Source organism: Ammospiza caudacuta, chromosome 5 (assembly GCF_027887145.1).
Source record: "Ammospiza caudacuta isolate bAmmCau1 chromosome 5, bAmmCau1.pri, whole genome shotgun sequence".
Taxonomy (NCBI): Eukaryota; Metazoa; Chordata; class Aves; order Passeriformes; family Passerellidae; genus Ammospiza; species Ammospiza caudacuta.
In genome coordinates this window covers 48705908-48731433 of record NC_080597.1, presented here as the reverse complement: position 1 = coordinate 48731433, position 25526 = coordinate 48705908, and the positions used below count along the sequence as shown (strand labels likewise).

The window sequence follows — 25526 nt, the reverse complement described above, 5'->3', positions numbered from 1 at the left end:
TCATTTTGGTTGGAAAAGACTTTTATGATAATTGAGTCCAGTCATAGACCTAACACCACCAAAACCCATTCCTGGAGTAAATTAAGGTGGAATGCATCCCTAATGAGAGTTTGTACACTTGTCTGAAGTCTGAAGGAGAGTCCAACATAAAAAAAAAAACAAACAAAAACCCAAAACAAAACAAAAAACCCCAAACAAAACTGCGACAAACATTCAAACAGTCACTTTTAGAAGTACAACTGCTAAATGTGAGACTGGTCCAAGTCTGGCAGAATAATAATCAGCCTTCCTGTGTGAGATCTGTGTGGATTGCTGGCCATACTAATTCTGACATAGGACTGGATTAACTGATTGTATCCTTTCCTGGTGCTCAGACAGGTGTTGATCTGGGTGCATATACAGGCGCATCCTGTGTATAGCTTACAGAAAAGAACTTTTCACAGAGTCCAGAAAGGCTGAGGTCTATGTGCATACCCCTGTACTCCACTGTGAGCTAGAGAACATTTTTTGTCACAGGAATGTGCTTCCTCTTGGTCCCAAAAAAACCAATTCTCCACTTTTTGCACTGGAAACACAGACATGCTCAGTAATGCAATGGGGTGCCTGTTTGTCCAATGTGAGATCTAGTCACAGTCTCCATAAGAGACAGCAGAGTTGCAAATATTTATTGAAGACAAAAAATAAACCTCATGCTTAATCTGCTTTGTTTTTTGACTCAAAATTCTTTATAAATGTTTATTTTAAAAGCCTGTGTATTAGATACATTGTAAGCAGTTCTATTTACTATTAAAAATAAGCTTATGAATTGGCTTCAGGAGAAAAGAACAAACAGTGTAGAAAAACCCTGATTATTTTGACAAGTTGTTGCAGAGCATCAGTAAACTGGTATTGAAGAACAGAAGTTTCAGCACTTCCCTTCAGAGTTCAGCATCAACATTACACAGACTATAAATACTGCTGTGTTTCTTTTACCTGTTACGAGGTTTGGATTCCAAAGAATTCAAAGAAGGAAAATGTAGTTTCTGGAAGAATGACATATATGATGTTTAAACATTTTGGCTCTAAAATTTTAAAAATAAGGAGGATCATGAAATTGCTTACATAGGTCTGGCAGTTAAAAAATGCTAAAAATTCTAAAATAATAAAGAGTGCAAAAATATAATTAAATACTTACATGTCCTCTAACTAACTTTTTTTTTAAATTATGCAGTGAGGCCACTTAAAAAGAGAATTATTTTTTCCTGTTAGTTTTGTAACCTGGGATTGGGTCACGTAGAATTAAAAAATCTCAGGAACAAATGCGTTAGCATTTTCTGTTGCTAATGCAGGGTTTTCAGTTACTTCCCCATTTAAAAATGTTCTAAAACATTACAGGAAATCAATATCTATTTTTACAAGTTTCCCTTTATCTGCATCAGCACAATTGTCTAAACCTGAAGTAATAAAAGCAGTAATAGTAAAGACTAAAATTAAAATTATAGGCTAAATCTCTATAATGGAAATTGAGAGGTGCAGAAAAATTCAGAATTAAACCTGCCTACACAATAATTCTGGCACAGTCTTGGGCCTTCCCAGGTTATCTGCCTTTTACAACTCTTTCAAATCAGCAGCCTAAAGTATTGTTTCTTGGTAGTAGCAATGGCATGAAGTAAAGCAGAGATGTGGTGCCTTCAGGACCCTCCTGCAAGGTTTGCTATGGCAGATGGCACTGACCATCACCACCCGGCTCTTTCCTGCCTTTGGCTAATCCATTAAGAAAAGAAAGTGTCAGCTCTTTCCTTGTAGCAGCAAAAGTCAGTCCTCATCTTCTTGTTTTGGTATTAAAAGATGAATGTGCATTCTTATGAAAAATTCTATTCTTTCCTTCTTTAAGAAATAGCAAGAAATCTTTAAAGGCTATGTGGCATTTCTAAAATGGCATTTATTTCTCTAAGGAAGGCAGAGGGCTGTGCATTTCACCTGTGTGCACTCGCACAGATTAGTTGAGATTAGGCCCTTGAGACCACCAAAAACAGGTAAGACAGGCTGCACAAGAAGCCCAGTGGAAAGACATCTGGCTACAGACATCAGTCTTCTGACCAGCATTGGCTGAACTGGTGGGAAACCCGAGATCCTGAGCTCCCTTCGTCTTAGCACACAGTGTTCTGTGTGAGGACATCAGTTTTCCAGCTGGGTCAGTAGCTGAGACCTTGGCTGTTGCCTTTTGTGACATTAAGCTGCATTTTACCTTAGACTGCAGAAGCTGAGAGCTGCAGTGCTCCTGATTAGGGTTCACCTTTCCCAGCTGGAGGAAGCCCCATCTGTGCTGAGTCATGTGAACTGGAAGGGACCAAGCTGGTAAGTGCCAAGCTGAAGTCCTGAAAAGAACTTGGGAGGGCTGTAGGTTTGATAGATTGCTGCAGGAGGCCAGCACACCCCATCATCTCTTGATTGCAGACTCCAGGGAGACTTGGCCCCTCAGAGTCTTGGATGTCTCTCTAAAGCAAGAGCAGAGAAGTTGCATTTCTTTACGAGGCAGAGGATGGACTTAGACGTATCACCTGCCGCTGCTGTGGTTCCTCCAGCTGTAGAATCAGTCTAGGCATATTTTTTCTTGTGTCTGAAGAGATTTGACTTCCACAGATTAAAGCAATGTACAGCAGTGAAGTATTTTAATAGCATTGTGGTATTGTTACAGTTTTTTTGCCAAGTGAGGTGATTCTGAGGCATGCAAAGAAAAACTTTGATACCGGAATACACTCATTTATGTATATCGAAAAGAAAACCAAACCTTAAGGAACATCTGAACATTTTTATTTCAACAAGTAAAGTACTACAAAGAGAAATAGAGAACATAAAGATGTTTTCCTTAGCAACTTTGGGAAATTTGTAGCAAAATTTATCTCTTCAATGTAGAGATTTTTGGTTTAGTAATTTTTGCTTACAAAACCATGCTGAATGTACAATAGTAAATGAGAAAGTTGTTTTTCTGACAATAGCTGACCATGTACATAAAAGGTCAAATCTTTCAGGCCATGGTCTCTCTTGTGTTCATTGAATGTATTATGATGTTAGAATGTCTAGATAAGCTACACAAAAGCTACCTAGACCTTGCAGTCTGTTTTGTAGGCTAATACATTGTTACAATATACTATAATGTGTTCAAACTCAAAATAGTTAGGTATTTAACTGGATACCATGTCCTCAGATTTAATCCAAACAAAGATCAGTGAGAAACCAATATTGCAACATATTTTTCATAGTAGAAGTTGTTTACTTTGGCTCTTGGCTGCTTAGTTTATTGTTCACTTATTGTAGCAAAATGGAATAAACATATAATTTTATTTGTTTATGTCATTCTATCCAGGTAATATTATAATAAAACATTTTAGGAGCCTGTATTTCAAAGTGAAATTACAAGCAAGTAAACATGAACAGATGTCTTGTGCCTTTTAACTCTTACTTTGCAGAAAACCTTTGGTTTCAATCAGGGCAACATGAGCATTAGATCAGCCGAGTTGAACAAAAATGCTTTTAAAAGGTGTTTAATTGATTATATAACCATTTATAATCAGGAAAACAAATGTCTAGAACCCTTATCAGCTACTAGAGTATATTCACTGCTGAGTATCATGAGAAACAGGAATATCTTGGGGTGAGAGATGGAAGGATTTATTTTTAAGATTATGCAGTGCTTTTAGACTCAGCATGTTGTATGAGATGTCCAGGCTGGGAGAACAGCCAGCAGAGGCACCGTGGCACAGATGTGTTTTGTAGCAATGCCCTTACTTGCTTTTTTTCCTTCTGTTCTTCATTATTCAGGGTTGGTTGAGACTAATTTTTCTAGAAGCATGAGGTTGTTACTCTCTTTTTTCTCCCCTTTTTCTCTTATGTGTGTGAGCGTCTTGGGCCCTCTGTTATAGATGGCTTTATTGAGAGATCATTAATGAGCTTTGTGGAACTTGTGGACACAGACAATGGGGACAAGCAGAAATGGAGGCATGTTTCCAATAGACAATTATATTAAAAAAAAGAATATTTTTCTTTTAAAGTAAGAAAAATTGAAATATTGAGAATTATCAAAGGAAAGAAGCAGTACTTAGAATGAAGTAAGTACACATAGGCATGCAATTTTCCTGTGATATTTTGTGAGTGTAATAGTACATCCCAACACTTGTAAAGGGTTTCAGATTATCAGAACTGGATTATTTTCTTATCACAGTTACAGATAATTAAAAAAAAATCTAGGTTGTATTTTCATATATTTAGTCAATACAATTGAAACAGAACAAGAGACATTGAATACCCATATAGAATAGAATAATTTTATAATACATACAAGGAGAAAATTATATTTAAAACAGTGGAAATTAAAGAATTAAAACTGTACAAAGTATATTAAAATCTATTTTGTCATCAGTAACTTTGAAAGTAAAGTTAATGTGCTCACTGATACATGGGCTTTCATAATTAACAAGGTAATGTGTGGAACTTGGCACAAAAACAAGTCAGCAGGTGGCTGATTACTGGAACATGATTATTTTGCCTGTACAGTGTGATGTGAAAGAACATATATTTAATGACTCTTGAAGGTGGATGTTCTGATGACTGTTGTGCTGGTTGAATGACTAAAATGTATTGTAGTCTAATTATCTTGGACTGTCCTGAAACTGTGATGCTAAGACCTCAAAGGAACAGGAGAAGAAGCATTCTGTGTAGTGGCATCTCTTACCCTTCTTGCATTTCAGGGCTTTTCCAGTGGAGACTTCTCCCTGCTGAGGAGTTCAGAGTTCGTGGCAGAACAAGTGCCTCCCCTGAAGCAGAGCACTAATAACAAACAACTGCGTTTGCCTGGGTTTGGAGGGAACCCCTGCTGCCTGGGAGAAGGCTTAGCGCAGCTCTCTAATCCATGCTTGATTGTTTCATGAGCAGATTCACTGTGGCTCTGACTATCCTCAGGGACTTTATCTTACTATTTATTTTTTGTTTGTTTGTTTTTGGAAATGTGCTGTACTTTCCTGGGTTAATGAGGTTCCACTGCCAGTGGAACTCTGGAGAAAGCAGCATTAAAATGAAGTACTTGTAGAAAGCTTTCTGCAAATGCTCAAGCAGTTCAGCTGTAAGCATTCTGACAGTTATTAATTGCACAATCACAATCACAGCAGCACTTACAAACTGATGAAGAAATAATTCACAGAAACTGTAAGGAGGCTCCTCAACACTGTCTGCCCTTAATCTTGCTGTATTTTTCTCTCCCAGAATTAAAGGAGCTACTTAGAACTTTTAATCATTTTTAATTTCATATTGCATGTACATACAGATAGAAGTATTATTTCACAATAAATTTGGGTATGACAACAATATTTAAAATGCCAATTCTGTAAAGCTAGGAGCTGCTAGTATTTCTTGTCAAGTTTTACTCTGCATTTCTTTGTATTCTCGCTTATTCAAGAGATATCTGTACAATGTGGGCGACCAAATATGAAATAGGTCTGATGACACAAAGCCACATGAGCAGCTGGAAATACAAGTCTTTGTACACTGGAGTTTAAGTCATAGTTCTCAGGGACAGAGAGATGTCCCTTACCCTTCCTGTCAGACAACAGCATTTGGGATGACATTTTATACTTTTAATTCTTTCATAGAATGTCTTATTTGCTATTGTAAAAATGATTGGGTCAAGGCAACTGTTGATGCTGCAGATGATCTCTGTGACTTTGTAAATGGCACCTAATGTGCCCATGTTCCCACAGGGTGGTTGACAACTAATTCTGTAAATTAGTATCACCATCATCATGACATGGTAAGGTATGAAAGAAACAGCAAACACAACCATAGCAGCTGAAATCAGTAAGAGAGGCCTAACAAATCTGTTCCTTCTTTGCTGGCGTTTACTGAATTGCAGTAATGCTTTGAGAGTCAACATGTAGCATGTAAAGATGACTGTGGCTGGAATTAGGAATCTCAGAATAATTTTGGAGCATGTGAATGGCACGACAAATTGTATAGGTTCTTCAGTGCTATCCAAGTGATCCGTGAGGCTGTGCTGTCTTCTAGCTGCAACTGTGTAGTAAATCTCAGGCCCCGATGCAATCGCTATGAAGATCCAAACCCCGATGGTGCAAAACACAGCCTTTTCTTTGTCCCACCATGTCAATGAGCTGATGGGATGAACAGCACCTATGTATCTGTCAAAACTGATGAGTGTCAGGAAATACACACTTCCATAGATATTAATACTAAAAAGTACTCCTATGATGTTATAAAACTCTTGACTGAAATAGATAGCAAACTTCTGGATATTATAATATACTGAAAAAGGTGCCACAAGAGTCCAAGTAAAGTCACACAGTGCCAAATTAAAGAGAAATATGGTATTGGTAGTCCATGTCTTCATGCAGTAAACATAGTGTCGTAGTGCAAGTATATTGCCTAGAAATCCTGTTAATAAAGTGAAAAGGCAAACCAGAATCAGCAAATAACAGTACCACTCCAGCTTAGGACTTCTGTTGCAAATTAAAATACTGCATGTACCATTCATCATCTGTCCACGGGGTACACCTGAAGGGAAAAGAGATACCAACAACCTTTAAAATAAAAACAGAGTTGGATACATTGCATTTAAAATTCAAAAATTGTAAGTTAAATTCAGTGTGTTTGAACTGGCAAAAGAATTCAGAACATAGTATAATGTACAGACTCTCTCCTCTATCTGAAAGAAATGTAAACTCCAAGTAGGTAACACAGCTTACTCTACAACACCCACACAAGCAGATCTTCATGAACTTATATGGGAAGCTTTATGTACTTTCCTCTTTGCTATGTACTGTAGTGTACGATGGATGTGAGAAAAAAAGTGTGCACTCTCAAGTGAGAGCAGTGTCCCTTGGCCACTAATCTATCTTTGGAAAAAGCAGAGGAGGTGACAGAAGGACAGTAATTGCCCATGCTCATTCCATCATGGCTTTGATTGCCTTGAGCATCCATATGGGGCCTAGGGGCAAGCTTCATGTGCGCAGCTGTGCACTGAGCTGTGACTGAGATCACAAAACAGCATCAAAACAAATGAGGATAGAATTCTGCTTTTAGTGAAGGCCACAGAAACTTTTCAATCTAAAGGGCTACACAAAGTGCTTTTTTAAACATTTTTCTTTGATTTTCTTCTGTAAATATTTGTCCCAGAATTAAAAGATTGTGCTTTGGTAGCGTTAGAGAATATTCTTTTCATCTAACTTTATGGCCTACTTTGTATCAATTCCCATTATGGAATATGTGGAATATAGATCTGCAGTGTATTTTTCAAAGCAAATTTTTACTGCTTATTAAGTCTCATGCTTAATTCTAATGATTTTTTTCTCCTAATAAAACCAAAGGCTGGAATATTCTGTCAAAATGAGCTGTTACCAATGCAGTTTGTTATGTTTCTAGCAAATTTCCAAACGATGCCAGACTGTGAGGTCTGTCCAAGTAGAAGCTTTTTATGAGGATCATCCAAACAGCAATTTATAGATCAGAGTCCACTCCAGTGCTTGATAGGATGACAGAATAAAATTTTCATCAGTACAGGCCATACTTTGAGTGGGAGAAAGGATCTTTTCAGAATGTTATTGACTTATTGAAAATTTTGGAACATCTTCAACCACTGAGTTGGCAATAGTGGATTTTTTCCTAAGGTAATGCTTTGCTTTTGTGTTAAGCTTCATACATACTTTTCCAAAGGTGTGTTCACATACATGGGTCAAACTATAACAAACAGAAGCTGCAGTGAAGACCTTCTAAATAAAGACTGCATTATTGTGCTTTGCAAATTTATGGTCCACTCAGTTACTGGACAAAAAGGTGGTTTAGACTGTACTCAACAAAATTAGGAAGGAAAGTGGTTTTTCTAGAAGCTCAGCAACAAAGGCAGTCAAATAACTTTCCAGGAAATTATGTAGATAGAAAACCATCTGTTCTACTCACAGTGTATTTCACAGGTGGGGAGTGTTTGTTCTATAAATGTATTTTTTTAAGTATTGAAGCACTGGACCTTAACCTAAGGTAGCTATACTTTCCCTGCGCCTTAGCCTTTGTGAATATAAAAAAATTACACAAACTGTGTGATTGTGACATTTATAAGATATCCCTGTAGATTCTTTAAAATGGGAAAGATAGTTAAGTAACATTTTCTCATTATATGTTCAATTAAAAGTAGTTTGAATAGGTATAGGAAATATATATTTTCCTAAAACCCACTTGGCTAGAGTTTGTGTGTTCTTGGAACTAAATGGCATTTCCTACCTCTCTGCCTTCCTTTTCAGTCCTTACAAATGGCAGTATAAGTAAGTCCTAAACTGGCTACAGACAGTATGGCCATAGCTGCACCAGGGAATTGTAATGCCAGGTTCCCAATCTTATTGAGCCTCTGGCCAAGGGCAATAGGTAGGTCTAGATGGAGGGAGGCAAACAGCTGTGCCACATGCTCTGCTTTGCTCCAAGTTGGCCATATAAAGTCTGGATGTGCAGCCGTGTAACTGTGTTAGGGCAGCCACAGACTTAAACAAAACAAACTCCCTATCTCCTTCATCACCTTCAGTTTGCTGGGCTGCACTCAGGGCTGAGCTGTGCGAAGCTGGTTTTGTAGCTGAAGGGGATGGAGCTGCCCAGCTGTGTAAGGTGCATTTGGAGCTCAGAGAGTCATTAGAAAATAGGTCTGTTTGTGTAGGCATTTCCCACATGTCTACCTTGGGATTCCTCTTTAAATTTTCTAAAATAATTCTGCTGTCTCCTGATAATTCTTTGTATGGTAGTAGAGCTTAGAGACCATAAATAAGACTTGGTTCTTGAAGCTCTGCTTTGCAACTGAAGTGAGTGACTTTGAGGGTGGACACAGAGGAACAGTTGGAGAGATAAAAAGAACCTTTCCTGAGATAACTTAATAAGCAAGAGGAAAACACAAGGGGTTTGACTCCCCTATTTGGTGCTATTCCAGGATCTCTTGGTCTTCCATCAGAAGAATGTAAAGCCTATACAATCACAGATGCAGTCTGACTGCATGCAGGAAGACAGGCAGCATGCCCTGCTCTATGCTGAAGCCATTGGAGCCACCCTGATGTCCAGAAGATATGTGCTGTAATAATTTTCAGAAGTGACATTTTTTTAATATCAGACAATAGCAAGTTTTCTGTCTACTGTCTTAGCACCAACAGCATAACTAAAGCTACAGGATATGACTAGATTGTCTTCACAGTTTGAATCCAAAATTTTGCATCTGTATTTTAAGAAAACTTTCTTTTTCTGAACATTACAGCATTCACTGCTAAGTCCATATATTCTTAAGCAAAGCCAGCCAACACATATATGCATATTGTATTGGGGTAGAATGAGCAACAGCACCGTGGCATATGTTGTTATTACTACTGGCTAAAATCAGACTTGCCAAACTTTGATGAAAGTAGAATTGGTTTTCAAGGTTAAAAAATACTTCCCATTTATTGAGGTTAATTTTTCAGGTGAACAGTTTCAGTCATAGATGAAGATGACCTGGAGCACTAAGTAGGCAGAAAGAGCAATCCCTTGATGGTGCACCCAGAATTAAAGTAATATATCTGATTCAATGAAGAGCTTGTTATTAGAATATTAAAAATATGCCCAGGAAATGGTTGAAGTTTATGGTTTCCATCACTCATAATTAAGACAACAAAGCATCCTAAATGCATGGGTAAGAACTTACTGTTTCTCTTGTTTCTGCTTCTGCAGTTTAATGAGTGCAACCATCTTATGGGCTGTGGATCTAAAGATACTGGAAAAACTTGAATTTTATAAAAAGTGACCTGTTTGATTCAATTTTTTGTATCTGCCTATTGAGTTGTCTTTCCTCTTGGACTGGAAAAAAAATACTGGTTGGTTACCGCCTGGTTTGTTGCAGGACCCTAAACGGTGACATCTCTGCGACCCTGTGTTCCCCTGGTACTGTTGATGTGCTCTCCAAAGCCTTGGAGCAGATAAAAATACTTACTTCCAGCAAGAAATTACATTTTGAGGAAACATCTGGTAGAGCTAGGAAACATTATGATATTACAGTGTTGATTTTTGTATATAGTTAATTCCCATTTTATTAGTTAATTCCCAATTTATGGTCATTCATATGGCATTTAACTTGCATTTGCAAAGGTCCGTTAGGCTTAACACATTTATTTGGGATTTTTTAAAGTATATAATTTTTTATGTGTAAATAGATCCTACCATGTTCTTCTCTGTCATACCTGTCAGAGTTTATTTTACATTTTTAACAAGTTCATCATAAGCAGCTAATTTTCCCTGAAGTAAAGGAAAAAAACAAAAAAAAACCCCAAAACCAAAAAAAGAAAGCTAACATGAGTCAAAAGCTTATTTTGTGCAATATTATTCTTTATCTACTCTCTTTTCCCCTTGCTACTTTTTGTTTGCTATTCTTTATGGTAAAAGACCTAATTTTACATGAACTGTTTTATTTTTCTGGAATTACTCTGAGAATTTTGTAGGGCTGTTTTGAATTGTACTTGAATCTAGTACAAGTCTATTCCAGTTACTAGATAGGTTTTCCAAATTTCCGACCATTCACAGCCCATAATATTTCTGTTATGTGTGCTTTGAAAGTGTAACCTTTTTACAAAAACAAAGGATTATATAGACTCCTAGTTTTTGTTATAAAACCAATAAGCATTATTTGCAATTTTTAGTTTAACAACTTACCTGTTAGGCAATCATCTGATCACCCATTTTTATTTCAACTGAATTGATGTGAAAGGATGTATAAAACAATGTGAGCATTATGTGGATCATTTAACATATTTTAGTTTAAGTGCATTTAACATGTTATACTTACTGGTAAGGTGGGAGCAATAAGTAACAGCTGTGACATTTGTAAGCAGTTAGGTAAGAAGATGGTGCTAATATTAAATTCCTTTTATTTTTACGTATCAGTGTTGTGATTAAAGTACTATTTCTTTCATTAAAAAATTATGTTGATGAACCTTGCTTGAGAGTTAATGAAGTTGCATATGGCAAACACAAGCTACAGTAGAAGGAAAGTTAAAGTGGAAGAATTTGCCTACTGAAGACAATATTTATGAAAATATTATTTTAAGAATATGATATTTATACATATTAGTAGGTATTAATCAGTGTGTAATAACTAAATAGGAAAAAGCATTGTTTTGGAGGGTACAGGTGCAATGAATATTTATTAAATCTTTCCTCTTACCTGGTTTAGAAAAGTTGGAGTTATCTGTTTTACAGAAGTCTAGATTCCAGGCTGTGTTCTTTCTCTCCATTAATCTGGACCTCCTGAAATCACAACTCTATTTTGCAAGTACTGCTTATTATCCACAGTGGTGGTAGTATTCCATATGCAATGGCAGCTGTTCAGAGAGCAGGATTCAAACTGCAAGGGAAATATCTTTTATCATTAAGCTCCTCCTCTCAGTAAGTCAGGATAATGTGCCATTGCCATAGCAGCCTCAGCTTGCTCTTTAGGGAAGGACAGACTTATGGGACACCCTCAGTCTAGCCCGGCCTGGGGCTATCATGTTTTCCAGCAGTGAAAATGTAGAAGAGTACAGGAGCTTGGGGCATGTATATGTGTGTTTGCACTTTCCCTTTCTTCATCTTTCTTCACTCACAGAAACCTTGTTGCTGCCCTAATACTGGACTGGACTGTGGACCTATGTTGCTCTTGTCCCATTGTAGAGCTTCATTCAGCCCCCCTCTATGGACCTGTCACTTCTCTTGCCTCATGGTTTCCACATCATTCCAAAGTCTCAGCTTTTTCAAAGAACTCTCATCCTCCAGCTGCATAATCCAGAGTTCACATCCTACCTCTTCAGCCCATAGTCCATGTCTGCTCCAGGTCCTCAAGTCTTGTTTCTCCAAACCTGCCTATCCATCCATCTTCAGTAGCAAATACCAGTCCTGGAATCTTCCTGTCTGTCTGAATGAGCATTTCAAACTTTTTGTTATTTTCTCCCACTTTATAGCTTCTTATTCCTAATCAATGCTAAATGTGGACAGTAGTAGTTCAACAACCAGCTGAGAGAAATTGCCTCCATCCCAGACCATTTCACATCTCCGTCTGCTATATCACTTCTCTAGACACTTCCTGCCCAGCTCCTCATATGACTTCTGTTCTCCCTGTTTTCCCATCTTCTAGCACCAGACTGTTCTGTCTCCTTGGTAGACGCTGTCCTTCAGCTTGCTGCTTGAATTATCCCTTATCTTCCTTTACGCCCTCTTGGCTTCTGCTGTGGCGCTCTCATCCTTGCAAAAGCAAATTCCCATCTCTTGTGCTGGTGAGGTTTTCAATACTCCAAACAATTCTCTAAAGGTAAGAGATGACAGAGAAGAAAAGCTAGCTCAGGAAAAATATGTTTGCGGCAACAGTATCATAAAAGTTTCATCTAACACAAGTGACAAGAGTAAGCAGAGCTTCTTTTCCAGTGGCAAGACACACCAGTATTCTTTGAAAAAAGGTATTTTTTGCAGAATAACGTATAATACCGTGTCACATGATTAAAGTGATTAGATCTAAGAAAAACATACAGTACAAGATTCTACACAGACTCATAATTTGATTACCAAATTAAATTAGGAAAGCAAATAATATTTGTCAATGGACATACCTCAAATAATTCACACTGTTTCAGACATGAAAAGCTGTCTTGGACATGAAAAAAGAAAATTATGTATGAATCAGTAACCTTTTTTAGCACTTGAAATGCATTGTTATGGCTTGTGGTCTTTCTCATCGTCTCTTAAACATACTGAAATTAATATGTTATTGCATTTATCCCTTGTTGCATTTTTTTCCCCCTTTGGATTGCAAGTAATTTGTAATTTCGTAGCAATATCTGTTCATGCTGAAGTACAGAAGGGTACTTCACCTGCATGATGCTAAGTATGTCCTCCTCACACACACAGTTCAATAATTTGCTATAGGAAGAAATACAGTTTAGTAGTTTATTTTGGTTTTATTATGATGTAAACATGTGTTTACTGACTGACTAAAATACACCTTCTCATAATTGTTGTACCATAGGTCGGTTGCTTCGTCTGAAAATGTTTCGAGAGGACCATGGGTCTTGGATGACGATGTTCTTCAGTACCATCCTCTTCCTCTTCATATTTTCTCACATTTATAACCTGATCCTCATTATGGCAGGGAATATGAGGTAGGTTCCAGAGTTTATTTTTGTCTCTTTTGCTCTAGAATATACTTTACTGTAAACTTTTTTATTCCTCTGCTTTCTGAATTTAGGTAGAATAGTAATTTAATTGGTTAATTAGCCCAGAGGATTAAAGTATTAGTTATAAAAAATTGAGTCCTAGACTATCGTTAGCAACTGTTAAATCATAGTAATAATGAATATTATGCCTTTTTAAAAAAAATTAAAATTGTAGCTAAACAAATTTGATTTGAATTAGGGCTGAGTGGTTTACAAGATTAACCATTACCATTGTGCCTGGGGAGGAAGTTTGGAGTTAAAAGTAGTTGAAATATCTAAATTTGAGGAAGCTCATGGATATTAAATGGGTAGTATAGTTCTATGTTGGTTATGTACAATAGTATTTGCTGATCCAATTTGTTTAGAATATTCTTAATTTTTTTCCCCATAAGGTGCTCTGAGAGAGCAAAATTGTGTTTGGCTGAGACATGAACAGCCATCTATTATATATGGATTATTTTAAATGGACCACTTTATATTAATTTTCTGTTTTAAGGCCTGCTTTCTCCTATTATGTCGACACTTTCATGTGTTAATTTTCCTGAGAAAATCTATATTTTTACATATCTAATATGTACAAAATGAGTTCATTGGGAAAAACCCCACAGCAATGTTGTTTATGAAAAGCAAGATAGCATCTAAAAACTTCCCAGCAAGGAATAAGAAATCCAAAGAACTTATGAGTTGAAGAACAATGCAGATAATTAAATTCCTTGTTCCTAGTAGAATATCAGAGCCATACCAACAGAATGAGTAATGGGCTCTGGTGTGGTGTGTTACAGATCTTAAGCATGTCAACAAAAATGTGCAGTGTTCAAAGTCCTGTAAATAATGTGACATAAAGCAAAAGGTGAGTAGGAGGCAGACTGCCTGTCACTGAATGAGCATAAGCTCAGACCAGCTGGGATGATAATGAGATTGTGACATGAAGACTGAATGTATTGGAGGCAGGCAGGTAGAGCAGCAGACTCATTGACTGTTTTATGAAACAATCACAGTAATGATGTGGTAAATATGAATGCTCAATAACAGGTGGGCTAATTAGGAGGAGGAGGTGGGGAGCATTGCAGGTTTCTGGCTTCCCTATTTACATAGTCATGCTATTATTGGCATCATGTTCAGATTTCTATTTGGTCTTTCTAATGTTCCTTAAACTAAAACCAGCTAGCTGTTAGACAAAGCAATAAGAATCTTGAAAGCCTGACTCATGTCTGGAAATCAGATTTCATTTGTCCGTTCACATTCCTGCTTCCTGTCTCTGCTACAAGCTTCCATTAGCTGCTCTGAAGAGATTGGGTGGCCATCAGCATCCACATCCATGGAAACAGGCACAGCCTTGTACTAAAATAGCTGTGTCAGACAATGTGCCCTCTTGCATTCTGTGGGGTGAAGCCTCTTCCTTCCTGGAGCTTATACCCCAGCTCTGGATGGGTTGTGATTCTTTTGAGAGGTTCACCATAATGTCCTCATGGAATTGCATGGTTTTCTTCAAAGTGGGCTGAGGGCTCATTATAGACATGTTGGCTCTCCATTCCAGCAAGAAAGCATATGGAGCAAACAGTTTAAGTCTCAAACAACAGAACTTAAATCATGAGTAAAACAGAGCTCTTGGATCAGTCCTCTCAAAGCTGGGCTAGAACAATGTGTAGCACTTTTGAAAAGAGGGTTTCTACAACAAACATTATCAAACCCAACTGCTCCATGTTGCCCTAATGAAGTGTTTCAAGGAGTGCATTTTTTTTTCCTCAGTAAATGTAATCCTTATGAAAGCTATTTGCTTCGTGGTTTGTACTTCTGTGCAAAAGAACAGCTCTATCTATATCTTTTACCACAGTGCCTTGCTGAAATGATTCACCAGAGAGCCTGGTTTCCAGGATGAAGGTCAGAGTTTGCCTGCATGAAGGTTTATGGTGTTTGTGCAGAGAAACTGACCTTTGAGCCTGTGGGCTCCTAGGAAACACAGGCATCCCAGATTACACATCGCTCAATACAAGGGCTATGAAAGCCTTCCTGTCTACAAGACTAAGGGAAAAATGTTCTTTTTTTTCTGCCTTTTTTTTTGTTTTCTCCTTCAATGTCTCTGGATCACCTTTCCCTGGGTTCTGGCACCAGAGGGATTCTGACAAGTTTCTTTATGTCAGATGTTTGGTCTCATCAAAGAAAATCCCTTTCTGGCACACAAGTAGGAAAGTCATACATCCTGCATTATGCCAGCATGGATGACTACAGCAAAAGCCCTTTTGAGGGCTCAAGAAATCTGAAAGCTCTGTCATATAACCATAGTTTAAAAAGGTACATTTTACAGTTGCCAAAATTTGGGGATTTTTAAAAAGTACTTTTTAAAGACATTTCACATGTGTCTTAGTGCAGCAAACTTAAAATACTGTGAGTATATCCCTTAAAAAAATGTAGCAGGAAGGACTTGAATTTTCAGCGAAGTGCACAAGCTGAATATTGTGTTCAGTTCTGGGCCCCTCACTACAAGACAGACATTGAGGTGCCAGGGCATGGCCAGAGAAGGGCAGTGAGGCTGGTGAAGGAGTCATAAGAGAAGTGGCTCAGGGTTTGTGTATTCTGTAATAAAGGAGACTTAGGGGTGACCCTGTCACCATCTACAATGACCTGAAAGGAAACTGTAGTGAGGTGGGGTCCATCTCTTCTCCCAGGCATCTACTGACAGGATGAGAGGGAATGGCCTCAAATTGTGACAGGGTGGTGTGTGTTGGATATTCGAAAAAAAAAACTTCACAGAAAGGGTCGTAGAGCATTGGAACAGACTGTCCAGGGAAGTGGTGGAATCACAATCTCTAGAAGTGTTCAAAAGAGGTGTGGCTCTTAGGGATATGTTTTAGTGGTAAATACACTGGTTCTCAGTAAACAGTTGGATTTGATGGCCATGGAGGTCTTTTCCAGTGTTAACAATTCTGTAATTATGTGAACGAGTTGCTGGTATTTGAATTACATTGTACAGCTGTCTGTTGGGTGAAAGCATGACTATTTGAAATAAAAATCTTGTGACCCATTGGAATGTGTCATTTTAAATTTAAAGTCACTGGGGTTTTTTTTCTGTGATGTTGCCTTTTAGGTACTTCATAGTGTAGGGCACTTCACAGTGTAAGGCACTAATCCACTGATCACTAGTGTAACGTCAGTGTTCTTGTAGTCAGAACTGAATATCTGGTGACCATATCTGTTATCAAAATGCCATTGAATACTTTTTAAAAAAGTGAGGGACTTGGGCATACATTTATTATCTTAGGTAATTTAGATTCTTAAAATTAAGCAGTGATTTTGGCTGTGTAACAGATGAGCATCATGGCTTATTTATTAAAGGCTGTATTTGAGACATAAATGAAAGGAGGAAACTTTCAGTTTTCTATATCAAAAAGTGTCTTGCGACAAGGCCGCGTGGTGGCAGCAAAGGGCACAGTTTAAGACGCTAAATCCCCTGAAAGTATACGGGGATCCTCACTATCAAACTTTTTTTCTGGGTTTTTCTGTGCCACAAGCAAATTCAGACCCCTTTATTTATTGTTTCTTTCCTTAAAGGAATTTCAGGCCTGGAAATGTCCAGGGACTGTCCCATATTTTTGTCATTTATGTGTGACTTTTGTATCCTTGGCATACTGAGGTATTCCAAGCCTGTACCTACTCACATTGAAGTTTTCCCAAGCATATTGCTTTAAGTAGAGAATATACCACCAAAAGGAAACCCATTTTCTTCTTTGGGAGCCTGCATCAGTAAATTATGCTTTGATGTTTAACATTACAACACAGTGATGCCCTTTTCATATGACATCCAAAAATCAAAGTTGTGACTCTTGTGTCACAAATGTCAGCTATCTTGTCCTAGATGAAGAGATTTGCAGTTGTCCAAAGGATGTTCAGGTGCATCATTATTCAACACTGCAAAGTGTCATTGAAATAACAGACAAACCCATTTTCTCTTTAGCTGCAAATTGTCACATTGCTGTAGCAATAATACAAATTGTTGGGATTGTCTTCTTTGCATTCCATGTGTCAGGAGAGGGTTTGGTGTGAATTTGTTACCTGTGCTGTCAAAAGGTTTTGGTTATTCTTATTAAGCACTAGAAGTGAGCACATATCACATATTTTTTGGTGTAGTTTTATCTTCTCTTACTGCTCATTTCCTTTGCAGAAAAAGTGTGGAATTTCAATACATTTTGCATTACTTGCAGAAATTCCTTAGGAATAGCAATGCAACTTTAATTAATTTTAGTTAGAGTGATTTTAGTTAGAGTGGATTTGGACCCAATTACAATCTGCATCTGACAAATGCCTGTACAGAGGGCTTGCATTTCATTTGTCAGACTGAAACAAGGAAACATTGGTAAATTTAAAAGCCACAATAATAGCTTTCTATTAAATATTTTACCCTTATCCAAATTACTTACTGCTTCTTTTCCTTTTCCCCCAAGATACAGATTATTGTGTCCCTGGAAATGTGTATTTATTCAAAGCTTAAAAGCTACATGTTGTTCAGGATTCTGTGCTTAAATTTGATTGCTCATTAGAGTCAAGGATTAGTCATCATTAGCATAATTTTACAGCAAGGTTTAGGGACAACAAAGATTTGGTCTGTTTTCCTAACCATGGTTACTGTTCTACAGAACTCTGAGGCCCACAGTGGATCTATATTAGGCCTCCAGTATACTTTCATAGCTGTGTCTACCTGGCCATATGTTTTGTGGGCTTTATTTTGATGTGTCCTCTGTGTATATTTGGTGTAGCTGTGTATTTGTACTGTAGTCATGCTCAATATTGGGCAAGGATTATAGTGTTATACTGTGAGCTTCAGAAAGTTCAAGCTTTTGTGAACTGCTGGAAGGAAAGGTTCCAAATCTGTAAGGCTTCTGTGCTGTTCTCAGACATTAATCCTTTGGGGCCATCATTCTTTCTCAAAATATGAGTGGAAAACAGGAACACTCTTAGAATATTTGTAGCTTCTAAACAGCAAAAACTGTGACAGGTTTACGTTATGTAGAAGTATATAGAGGCATAAAGTTTATTATTTCTTATTGTATTATGGCTATACAAATTATGGATGTAAATTATTGCTCTAAGAATGCAGTCTGTAAGAGATTTACAAATTAGCCTTTTTATTTCAGGTCGTCCTCCCAGCTGGCATCCTAAGGGACAGGTGTCTAGTGAGATCCCAGCAGCAATAGATAATGTATTTTCCAAGGCACTGTGATTGGAAAGTGTCTTGAGACAGGATTAGTACTTGAAAATCAAAGTAATTGAAAATTCCAAGCTAGTTCATGGTGTTTCAACCTTTATAGCTAAACTTACTCCCAAAAAAATCTTACTTACTGATCAAAAAGCTAAACTTACTGGTCAAAAAGTACCTCTCCATGTGCTAAATCTGCCATATTGCTTTTGTCTTCTGTGAAGTAGACTTCATCAAACTTTTCCTTCTCCCAAGCCAGGAAATGGCAAAGAATTGAAAATGCTTAATTTATGTGTAATTACAAGATGATGATTCTGAAAACCCAAACCTTTTAATGACCAAAAAACTCATTCCCCAAACCACACTCTCTGCAGAGAAAGGGTAAGGGAGGTCTTGCACATCCCAAAATATTTGGCATAGAATCATCATAGATCCCAGGGAGGATGGTATCCCAGGACACGAAAGAGCTCTCTTGTCCATAGAACTGTGCCAGGACTACCTGCTGGTTGCTGGTATCAAAGGCTGCCAAAACTCCTCTGGCATAACTGGCTCTCTCATAAGGCAGGTCAGTCAGGGTGAGAGCAATGTTAATCACTTGGATAGAATGACTGAATTAATAAGAATTTGTGGAGAACACCAAACAGTGAGAAAAAAAAAAATCAAAGTCAAATTATTTTCCTGTAAACTCTTTTAGAAAGCTTACAGGCAAAGGCCAAACCACGGAATCTCAAGTGACACATACCAGTTTTGGAAGGAGTTCTGGAGTTCTTTGTCAAGATATAGGCAGAAGACACAGCTTGGGAGTAAAGCACTTGTCATGTGGCTGACTGAATTAGTCTCAGGTACTTGTAGGTGTTTAGGTAAGAATTATGGTTGTAGCACTGTTGTAAAGCCCCTTCCTCTAAGAGCTTTTTTCCTATTGCCCAAAATCAATGACTCTGGTTCCAAGAAGGTTCTCACTGCTAAGAGATGCCAGAGGGAAGAACTGCACGTGCTGAGCACAACCAGACCTGTTAGCTATGAGCAGCAAGCACAGAGGATGCTGGAGGCTGTGCTGGGAGAAACATGGGAGAGACAAAGGCATGTCCAGCACCAGAGGGATCTTGTTTAAACCCTAGACAGAGGGACAAGTAGCCCTGTGTGGAGGGATAGAATGTAAGAGAATAGTGCAGAAGGCAGTCTCACCCCTGAGGAGCTGCAGCTGCACCAATCCGCAAAGATTAGGAACAGGCCTGCCCTTAACAGGCCACAGCTGTGTCCAATAAGAATACGAGTGCCACAAAAGAGTGGGTTAGCTGGGTGAGGAGACAGTTGGAGTTTGTTGCCTGTGCGAAATCACTGAGAAGGAATGGGAGCTTTGCAATACAATGGCAACAGCCCTGTGGCTGTGTCCTAGCTGTCCTGTGGTGTTGCCATGATGAGACTCATGTGCCTGTGGGAATGTCTTAGGGCTTTATAGACTCATTCCCCTTTCCTGTTTTCAAATAAATTTCCTTTCCAGTGCTAGGAATAAATGACTAGGTAAATTGATCACAGCACAATGTTATTAAACCTTATGCAAAAGTTAATTGATGGCACTGTTACAGATTTCCTTATTTCATACTCCTCTGTATTGAATTGACATGTAGACATTGAGAGGGTTTTCCCTTAACCACACTAACCTTGCTGCTGTGGCATTGTCCAGTAGGATTATGTGAGAATACTCTGCTCTAGCAGCTCTCCTGCCATTTCAGGAGCTATAGCATCGCTGCTGTGTTCATTTCTCATTTTCTTTGCCCATGACACACACGAGTTGAGTTCCCTGAAGACTGTAAAATACTTTTCCCTAGCCCAGATTATTGAGTTCCAAAGAGAAGAACAGTCTGTGGAACAAGTTAGTGGCTTGCCCTGTGTTTGCAGCTCATGAACTGAGGCCACATGTCTACGGGTAATATCTCTGTGTAGAAGGTCCAAAGACACTTCCTGAGGCCTGTTAGGGAATAGTCCTTTTGGAATGGTCTGAGCAAAGCATAGTTTCTTCTTGTCTAGGATATCATGTTTTTAGGTCATCTCACCTTGAACTAGAAAATCTGTAAAGCTGCAATCTGCACTTCTAGGAGGTTTTTATTTTCTAGGGAAACCTAAAATTGAGGTTTATCTTCTGAGAGACCTACTGCCAATTTACTTTAGCTGAGGAGCTGGTCCATTACTGTAGTGTTTGCTTTTAGCTTACAGGAGGACATTGAGATAAACAGTGTTTCAAAAATAGAAATTTAATAATGAAAACTTCCATTAAAATCAGTTTTTTAAGAGGAGAAGTCTTCCTGACCCTTTTTATCCTTCTTAGTTTTGGCTGAAAACCCTGAAGATACCAAGAACCTGGAATAGAAAATTCTGTAGCCCAGCTGCCACCCTAGTGAGCCATTTGCTTGCTCTGGGTACTGCTGCTGTATTCTCCTTTTTTCATCGGAGCAGAGCTGGGGAGAAGAGCCCCCCTGTCCCCAGCATGCCTGCCAGCAGCAAGGTGGGGATGGCAGCAGATGGGAGCAGCCTGGTTCCCTCTTAGGCTGATGGAGGGCAGGCTGCAGCTGGGATGAAACATGAAAGCTGCTGAACATGAAAGCCATGGCAGGGAAGTGAAAGAATTGGAAAGTACAGGAAGAAATTTTGCAGGCGCTTGGTGTCCCCTGGCAGCAGCAGCAGTGGCAGCACTGATGGGATTCACCAGATTTGGCTCCCGTGGTGCTTTCAGCTCCCACAGGTAACGCAGGATAATGGGCTCTGCCCTTCTCATACTCCTGGGTGCATCAACTGCCTTGTGCTTGCAAGTGACTGCTTGTGTGAATTAAATTGAGCATTTGAGGTAATTCTTGCCAGATTATGGCCCTAATGCTATAATGCCATAAGTTAAACTGCTCTTGCTAGAGAGGGCAATTTGAAGTATCTGGTTTTTTTGCCATTTAGTAGTACAGGGCTAATGGAAGAAAACAGAAAAACAGGTTTGTTTTCTGAGAAAATATAACTTGAGCTTTTAAAAAACATTTAAAATTGAAGTCCCTCCCAAAAGTACATGAATTTGTATGACACATTTTATTGTCATCTTGAAAAATTACTGCACAGACATTTTTATATAAATGTCTGAATTTAGCAAGTAATAATGCATGTCTCCCTATTGTTTTATCTGATAGTGAAACCATCAATCACCCTAAAAACATTACTGTAACAAAGATAAGTAGTAAATTTTAAAAATATTTACCTGCACTTTTCAGCAATTGCCTGTTTTCTAGGTCTTCTTAAAGAGAATCTCTAAGTGTGATGTAAATAAAACAGTGCTTTAGTGATTAACCTGCGTAGTTAATGCAGGTTGTTTTTAAAGCAGGGTATCACTTGTAGGTGACACCTCTTCATTAATATGTTCATACCTCTGCAAGTCAGCAGACCAAGAAATGTGCTTATGCACAGGAAGTTATAAATGTTTGATGCCAATTAAAAATGGACTACCTTTTTTCCAAACTAGAAAATGTGGTGGGTTTTTAAAATCAAAATCATCTGGGTTTTTTTTTACCGAGGCTTATGAATGCTAACATTTTGTTTGTGAAAGGGAAGCTATGAACAGTTTTTGAGTTTCTAGAAAACCCTCAGGTATATTCCAGTGGGAGGAAAATGCTTAAAATATCCAAGTGTTTTAATCTCCAGAAATGACATGGACAGATTGGAAATAGTTACCAGACTGTAAAGGGCACAAATTAAGGTGGTAGAGCAATACTGTATCTCATTCCTGCTACTTGCATTATTTTATCTGAAATTTACCTAGCTTAATATAAAATGAAACTAGCAGTATTTTCACTATGAAATTGGACTTGAATCCTTAGTCTTCTCTTAGCAATACTCATAGTATGGAGAAACTTTCATACTAGGCCCCCAACAGGAAAAAAAGACAGTAAATTTGTGGAGGGAGGAGAAATTTTCAAGATTTGATACAGAAAATTTAATCTACAAAAGTACTCAGAACCTTAAAGGCATTTTTGCTTTATTTATTTTTTTCCAGTTGATTACTCAGATTGCTGTTTTTTTTCTCTCAGTGAGTCTTCGTGCCAAATCTTGAGATCTTTAGTCAGAATATGCACTAGATGATCCAGGAATTTTTTGCTTGCTAGTAGCTGCAGCCCTCCACTTTCTTTTGCATGTTAACAAGAAATAGTGTCTTAGAATGTCTTCAGTGTTTTTCACAGCATTACACATTTTGAGCATTTAAGCAAACTCTCCAGGTTTTGAAGTAAGTGGTTTTATTTGCTGTGCAGTAACAGTGTACAAAGTTTTGAGGCAGGAATTACTCCTTTTTTTTTTTTTATTGGTGCCAGAACTGCTTATTCTGTAGTTTCAGCACCTGAAGGAACTTCACATTCAAATAAGTAGCCAAAGCACCAGCAAACTGAAGCAGATATTTTCAACAAAACATTGAGTACTTACTTTAAAAAGTTAACAAGCAGTCTAAAATTCAAGAACTCAAAAATAAGTTTGAATAATATACAGATAACTACTTGTGGTGGTAGCAGATGGCAGAAAAAAATTGCTAAATTAAAGAGCTTCTTTATAATTAATGTGCCAAAAGCTTTCTCCATGTTATCATTCTTCAATTAAATTTACTATTAAACCTTTAAAATTAGGGTGAAAGTTTCAGTATTATTTAGACAGAATGCAGTTACATCTATTCTTGTCCATTCTGTAGTAATACTCTTTGAAAGAAGGAAAGGACAGTATATTTTAGTATGTAAGTGTTTGTGAATTGGTACCTGAATATATATATATATATATGTAGATTGAGAGGAATTGTGATATATTGCTGTTTCTGAAAAAAAAATGAAAACATACTCTTAATTCTACAGGCATATATCTTTCCTTAAATTCATTACTGGCTGTAGTTATTTAAAGAATTTTTCTCCTTTTTGAAAGTATGCAAAACTTTTAATGCAATTCACTCTTTTAGGAATGAAAGAACTTAAAAATAGCTGAGTGAAAGAATTTTGAATTTGCATGCTGAACTGTTACTCATATAGGCATGCAAAAAAGTTAATGTAACTTAGGATACAAACATTTTCCAATCCAAAATTCTCCATGTGATGATTTCTTACAGAAAATCTCTAAGTATAGGTTAGAAATGTTTTGCCACTTACCAATGTTCACCCAGGAAAACATAGGATAGGAATTTATTTTTAGAAACATTTTTGCTGTAACAGAATCAGCATGACTGCAATGGAGAGCACTGCTGGTTGTAAAAATTACAATGAAACATTAAAAATGACACAGTTAGAACCTATCTAAATGGAATCAACCTGTAAAATGAATTGTGATAAAATGACTTTCAGTGACACATGCTCTGAAAAGTGGAGTCAAGATGGACAATAGGTTCTGCTTCTTTCAGGTGGCCCATTGTAATACCTCAAGTCTATCTAACTCATAATGGTAACAGAGAACATAAGTTGGTGCTGGGTAACAGCAGCATTTGACATGTGCAGTGCTACATTTAGTCCCACAGAGAAGAATAAATGAGAATAGACTCAAAAGAACTTTTCCTAGTCTTGAAATGCTTGTGAGGCTAAGGAAGGGAATATTCCTTTAGTACTGTGCTGTAGCAGGAGGGTGATGCCTTGCTCTGTAGGAAGTACAGTGAGGGACCTTGCAGAGGGTTTTTGTCCTAGAGGAGTGAAGGCTGGTCCTGTGTGCACTCCCTGGGTGACAAGCCCACCCTGGAGCAGTGTGACAGCAGAGGCAGAAACCTGCAGTTGTGACTGTGACACCAGCTAAGAGTAACCTGTGTGTGCTGTGATTCCTGGGCTTAGTACTGGGGCTTGCAGGACTGGCTTGGGACTAAACAAAAACAACAACAACAAAAAAGAAAAGCCAGATTAGAGACTTCTGAAACATATCACAAAAGCCTGAAATTTTCCAGAGCTGAAAATTCTCTTCTTAACCTCTAGTCATATGTAGCATAATGTAGCACTTTGAGGTCACAAATATATTTTCTAGTCTTTTTTAGAATGGTTTTCTCACAGCATTTACCTGCTAGGACTATTCCACGCTGAAACAATTTCCATATATGCAGGTAGTATTGAGGAAAACCTTGTTTTTAATCTATTGCTGAAAGCATCCTGTGTCCAGGAGACAGGGCTTACCTCAAGATATTTCCATACAGTGGATGTTCAGATCCAGGTTCTCAAAGTTTTGTTTTGCCTTATGTTGCAGCTCCATAAATGCAACATAAGCATTAAATAAGCAGAGTGCACACAGTGTCAGAGATATGTCTTGAATTTTGTAGCTCTGAACATTGCAAAGAATTGAATGTTCTCATCTGGTATCATTAGTTCCAGCTGGTTTTCATTAAAAATGAGAACAGAGTGAAAAAGGCTATTAAAAAAAAGTTGTTTCCCACACAGTTATGCTCAAGATTTATACATTAAAATTACAGTAGGCTGGGGTAGAAATTTGAAATGTTTTTAGTACCTCTGTGATGCTTCACCTAAGTTTTCCAGTTTTAACCCTTCTTCTCACCTTTCCTGGAAAAAGAAAGCCAAGGAAGGAACTTCCTTATTATGGAAGTTGTGTCAGACTTCAGGACTGCAGGGGGACTGGGAGCACACTGTTGAACATGATTCATGGCAAAATAGTTTAAATAGATCATTATTTTGTGAAGGTCTGCAATTTCCTGGTGTTTTTTTTGAAACAAAAGTGACTGGGTAAAAATTTCCTGTATGTAAGTCATCTTGTCCATTAAAGGTTAAGAAAGAAGCTGAGTGCATCTTGTTACAGAGAATAAAGTTGTGAAGGAGTATTTAAGACACTGAGTATATCAGGTTTTAGTTGAATCAAGTTTTAGTGTGATTTAAGAGGTCTGAAGTGGGCAAGGTGTAGTCTCAAGAGAAGGAAGAGAATATCAAGTGTCTATCAGGGAGTGTTTCTGGAAGACACAGCCTTTGAAAAGTGGCCCAGGTCCCTAAGCCAGCTGGATTAGAAAAAAACATGATAAACTGCCTCTTACCTGTTTGCAGCTGACTGGTGTCATCTGAGAAGGGAGCCTGGCCTTCATGTTTTTATCTACCAGCCCACCTTTCCAGGTGTGCCCAAATGTGCTGCCCTTT

At 38.0% G+C, this 25526-nt stretch overlaps 2 protein-coding genes across 3 annotated transcripts in view; one reads left to right on the top strand and one right to left on the bottom strand.

Moving 5' to 3' along the window:
- TMEM117 (transmembrane protein 117) overlaps nt 1-25526 on the top strand; it is a 177402-nt gene that overhangs the window by 13249 nt on the left and 138627 nt on the right. For both annotated transcript variants that reach the window (XM_058805468.1, XM_058805467.1), the window contains exon 3: nt 13034-13166. In XM_058805468.1, coding sequence (XP_058661451.1) covers nt 13034-13166 — 133 coding nt within the window. The remainder of the gene's footprint in view (nt 1-13033; nt 13167-25526) is intronic.
- Nucleotides 5528-11273, bottom strand: LOC131557951 (P2Y purinoceptor 1-like). Its single transcript, XM_058805469.1, has 2 exons — nt 11204-11273; nt 5528-6540 (listed from the first exon to the last, which is right to left on the bottom strand). Exons 1-2 carry the CDS (start codon nt 11271-11273, stop codon nt 5528-5530), a joined length of 1083 nt encoding a protein of 360 aa, XP_058661452.1.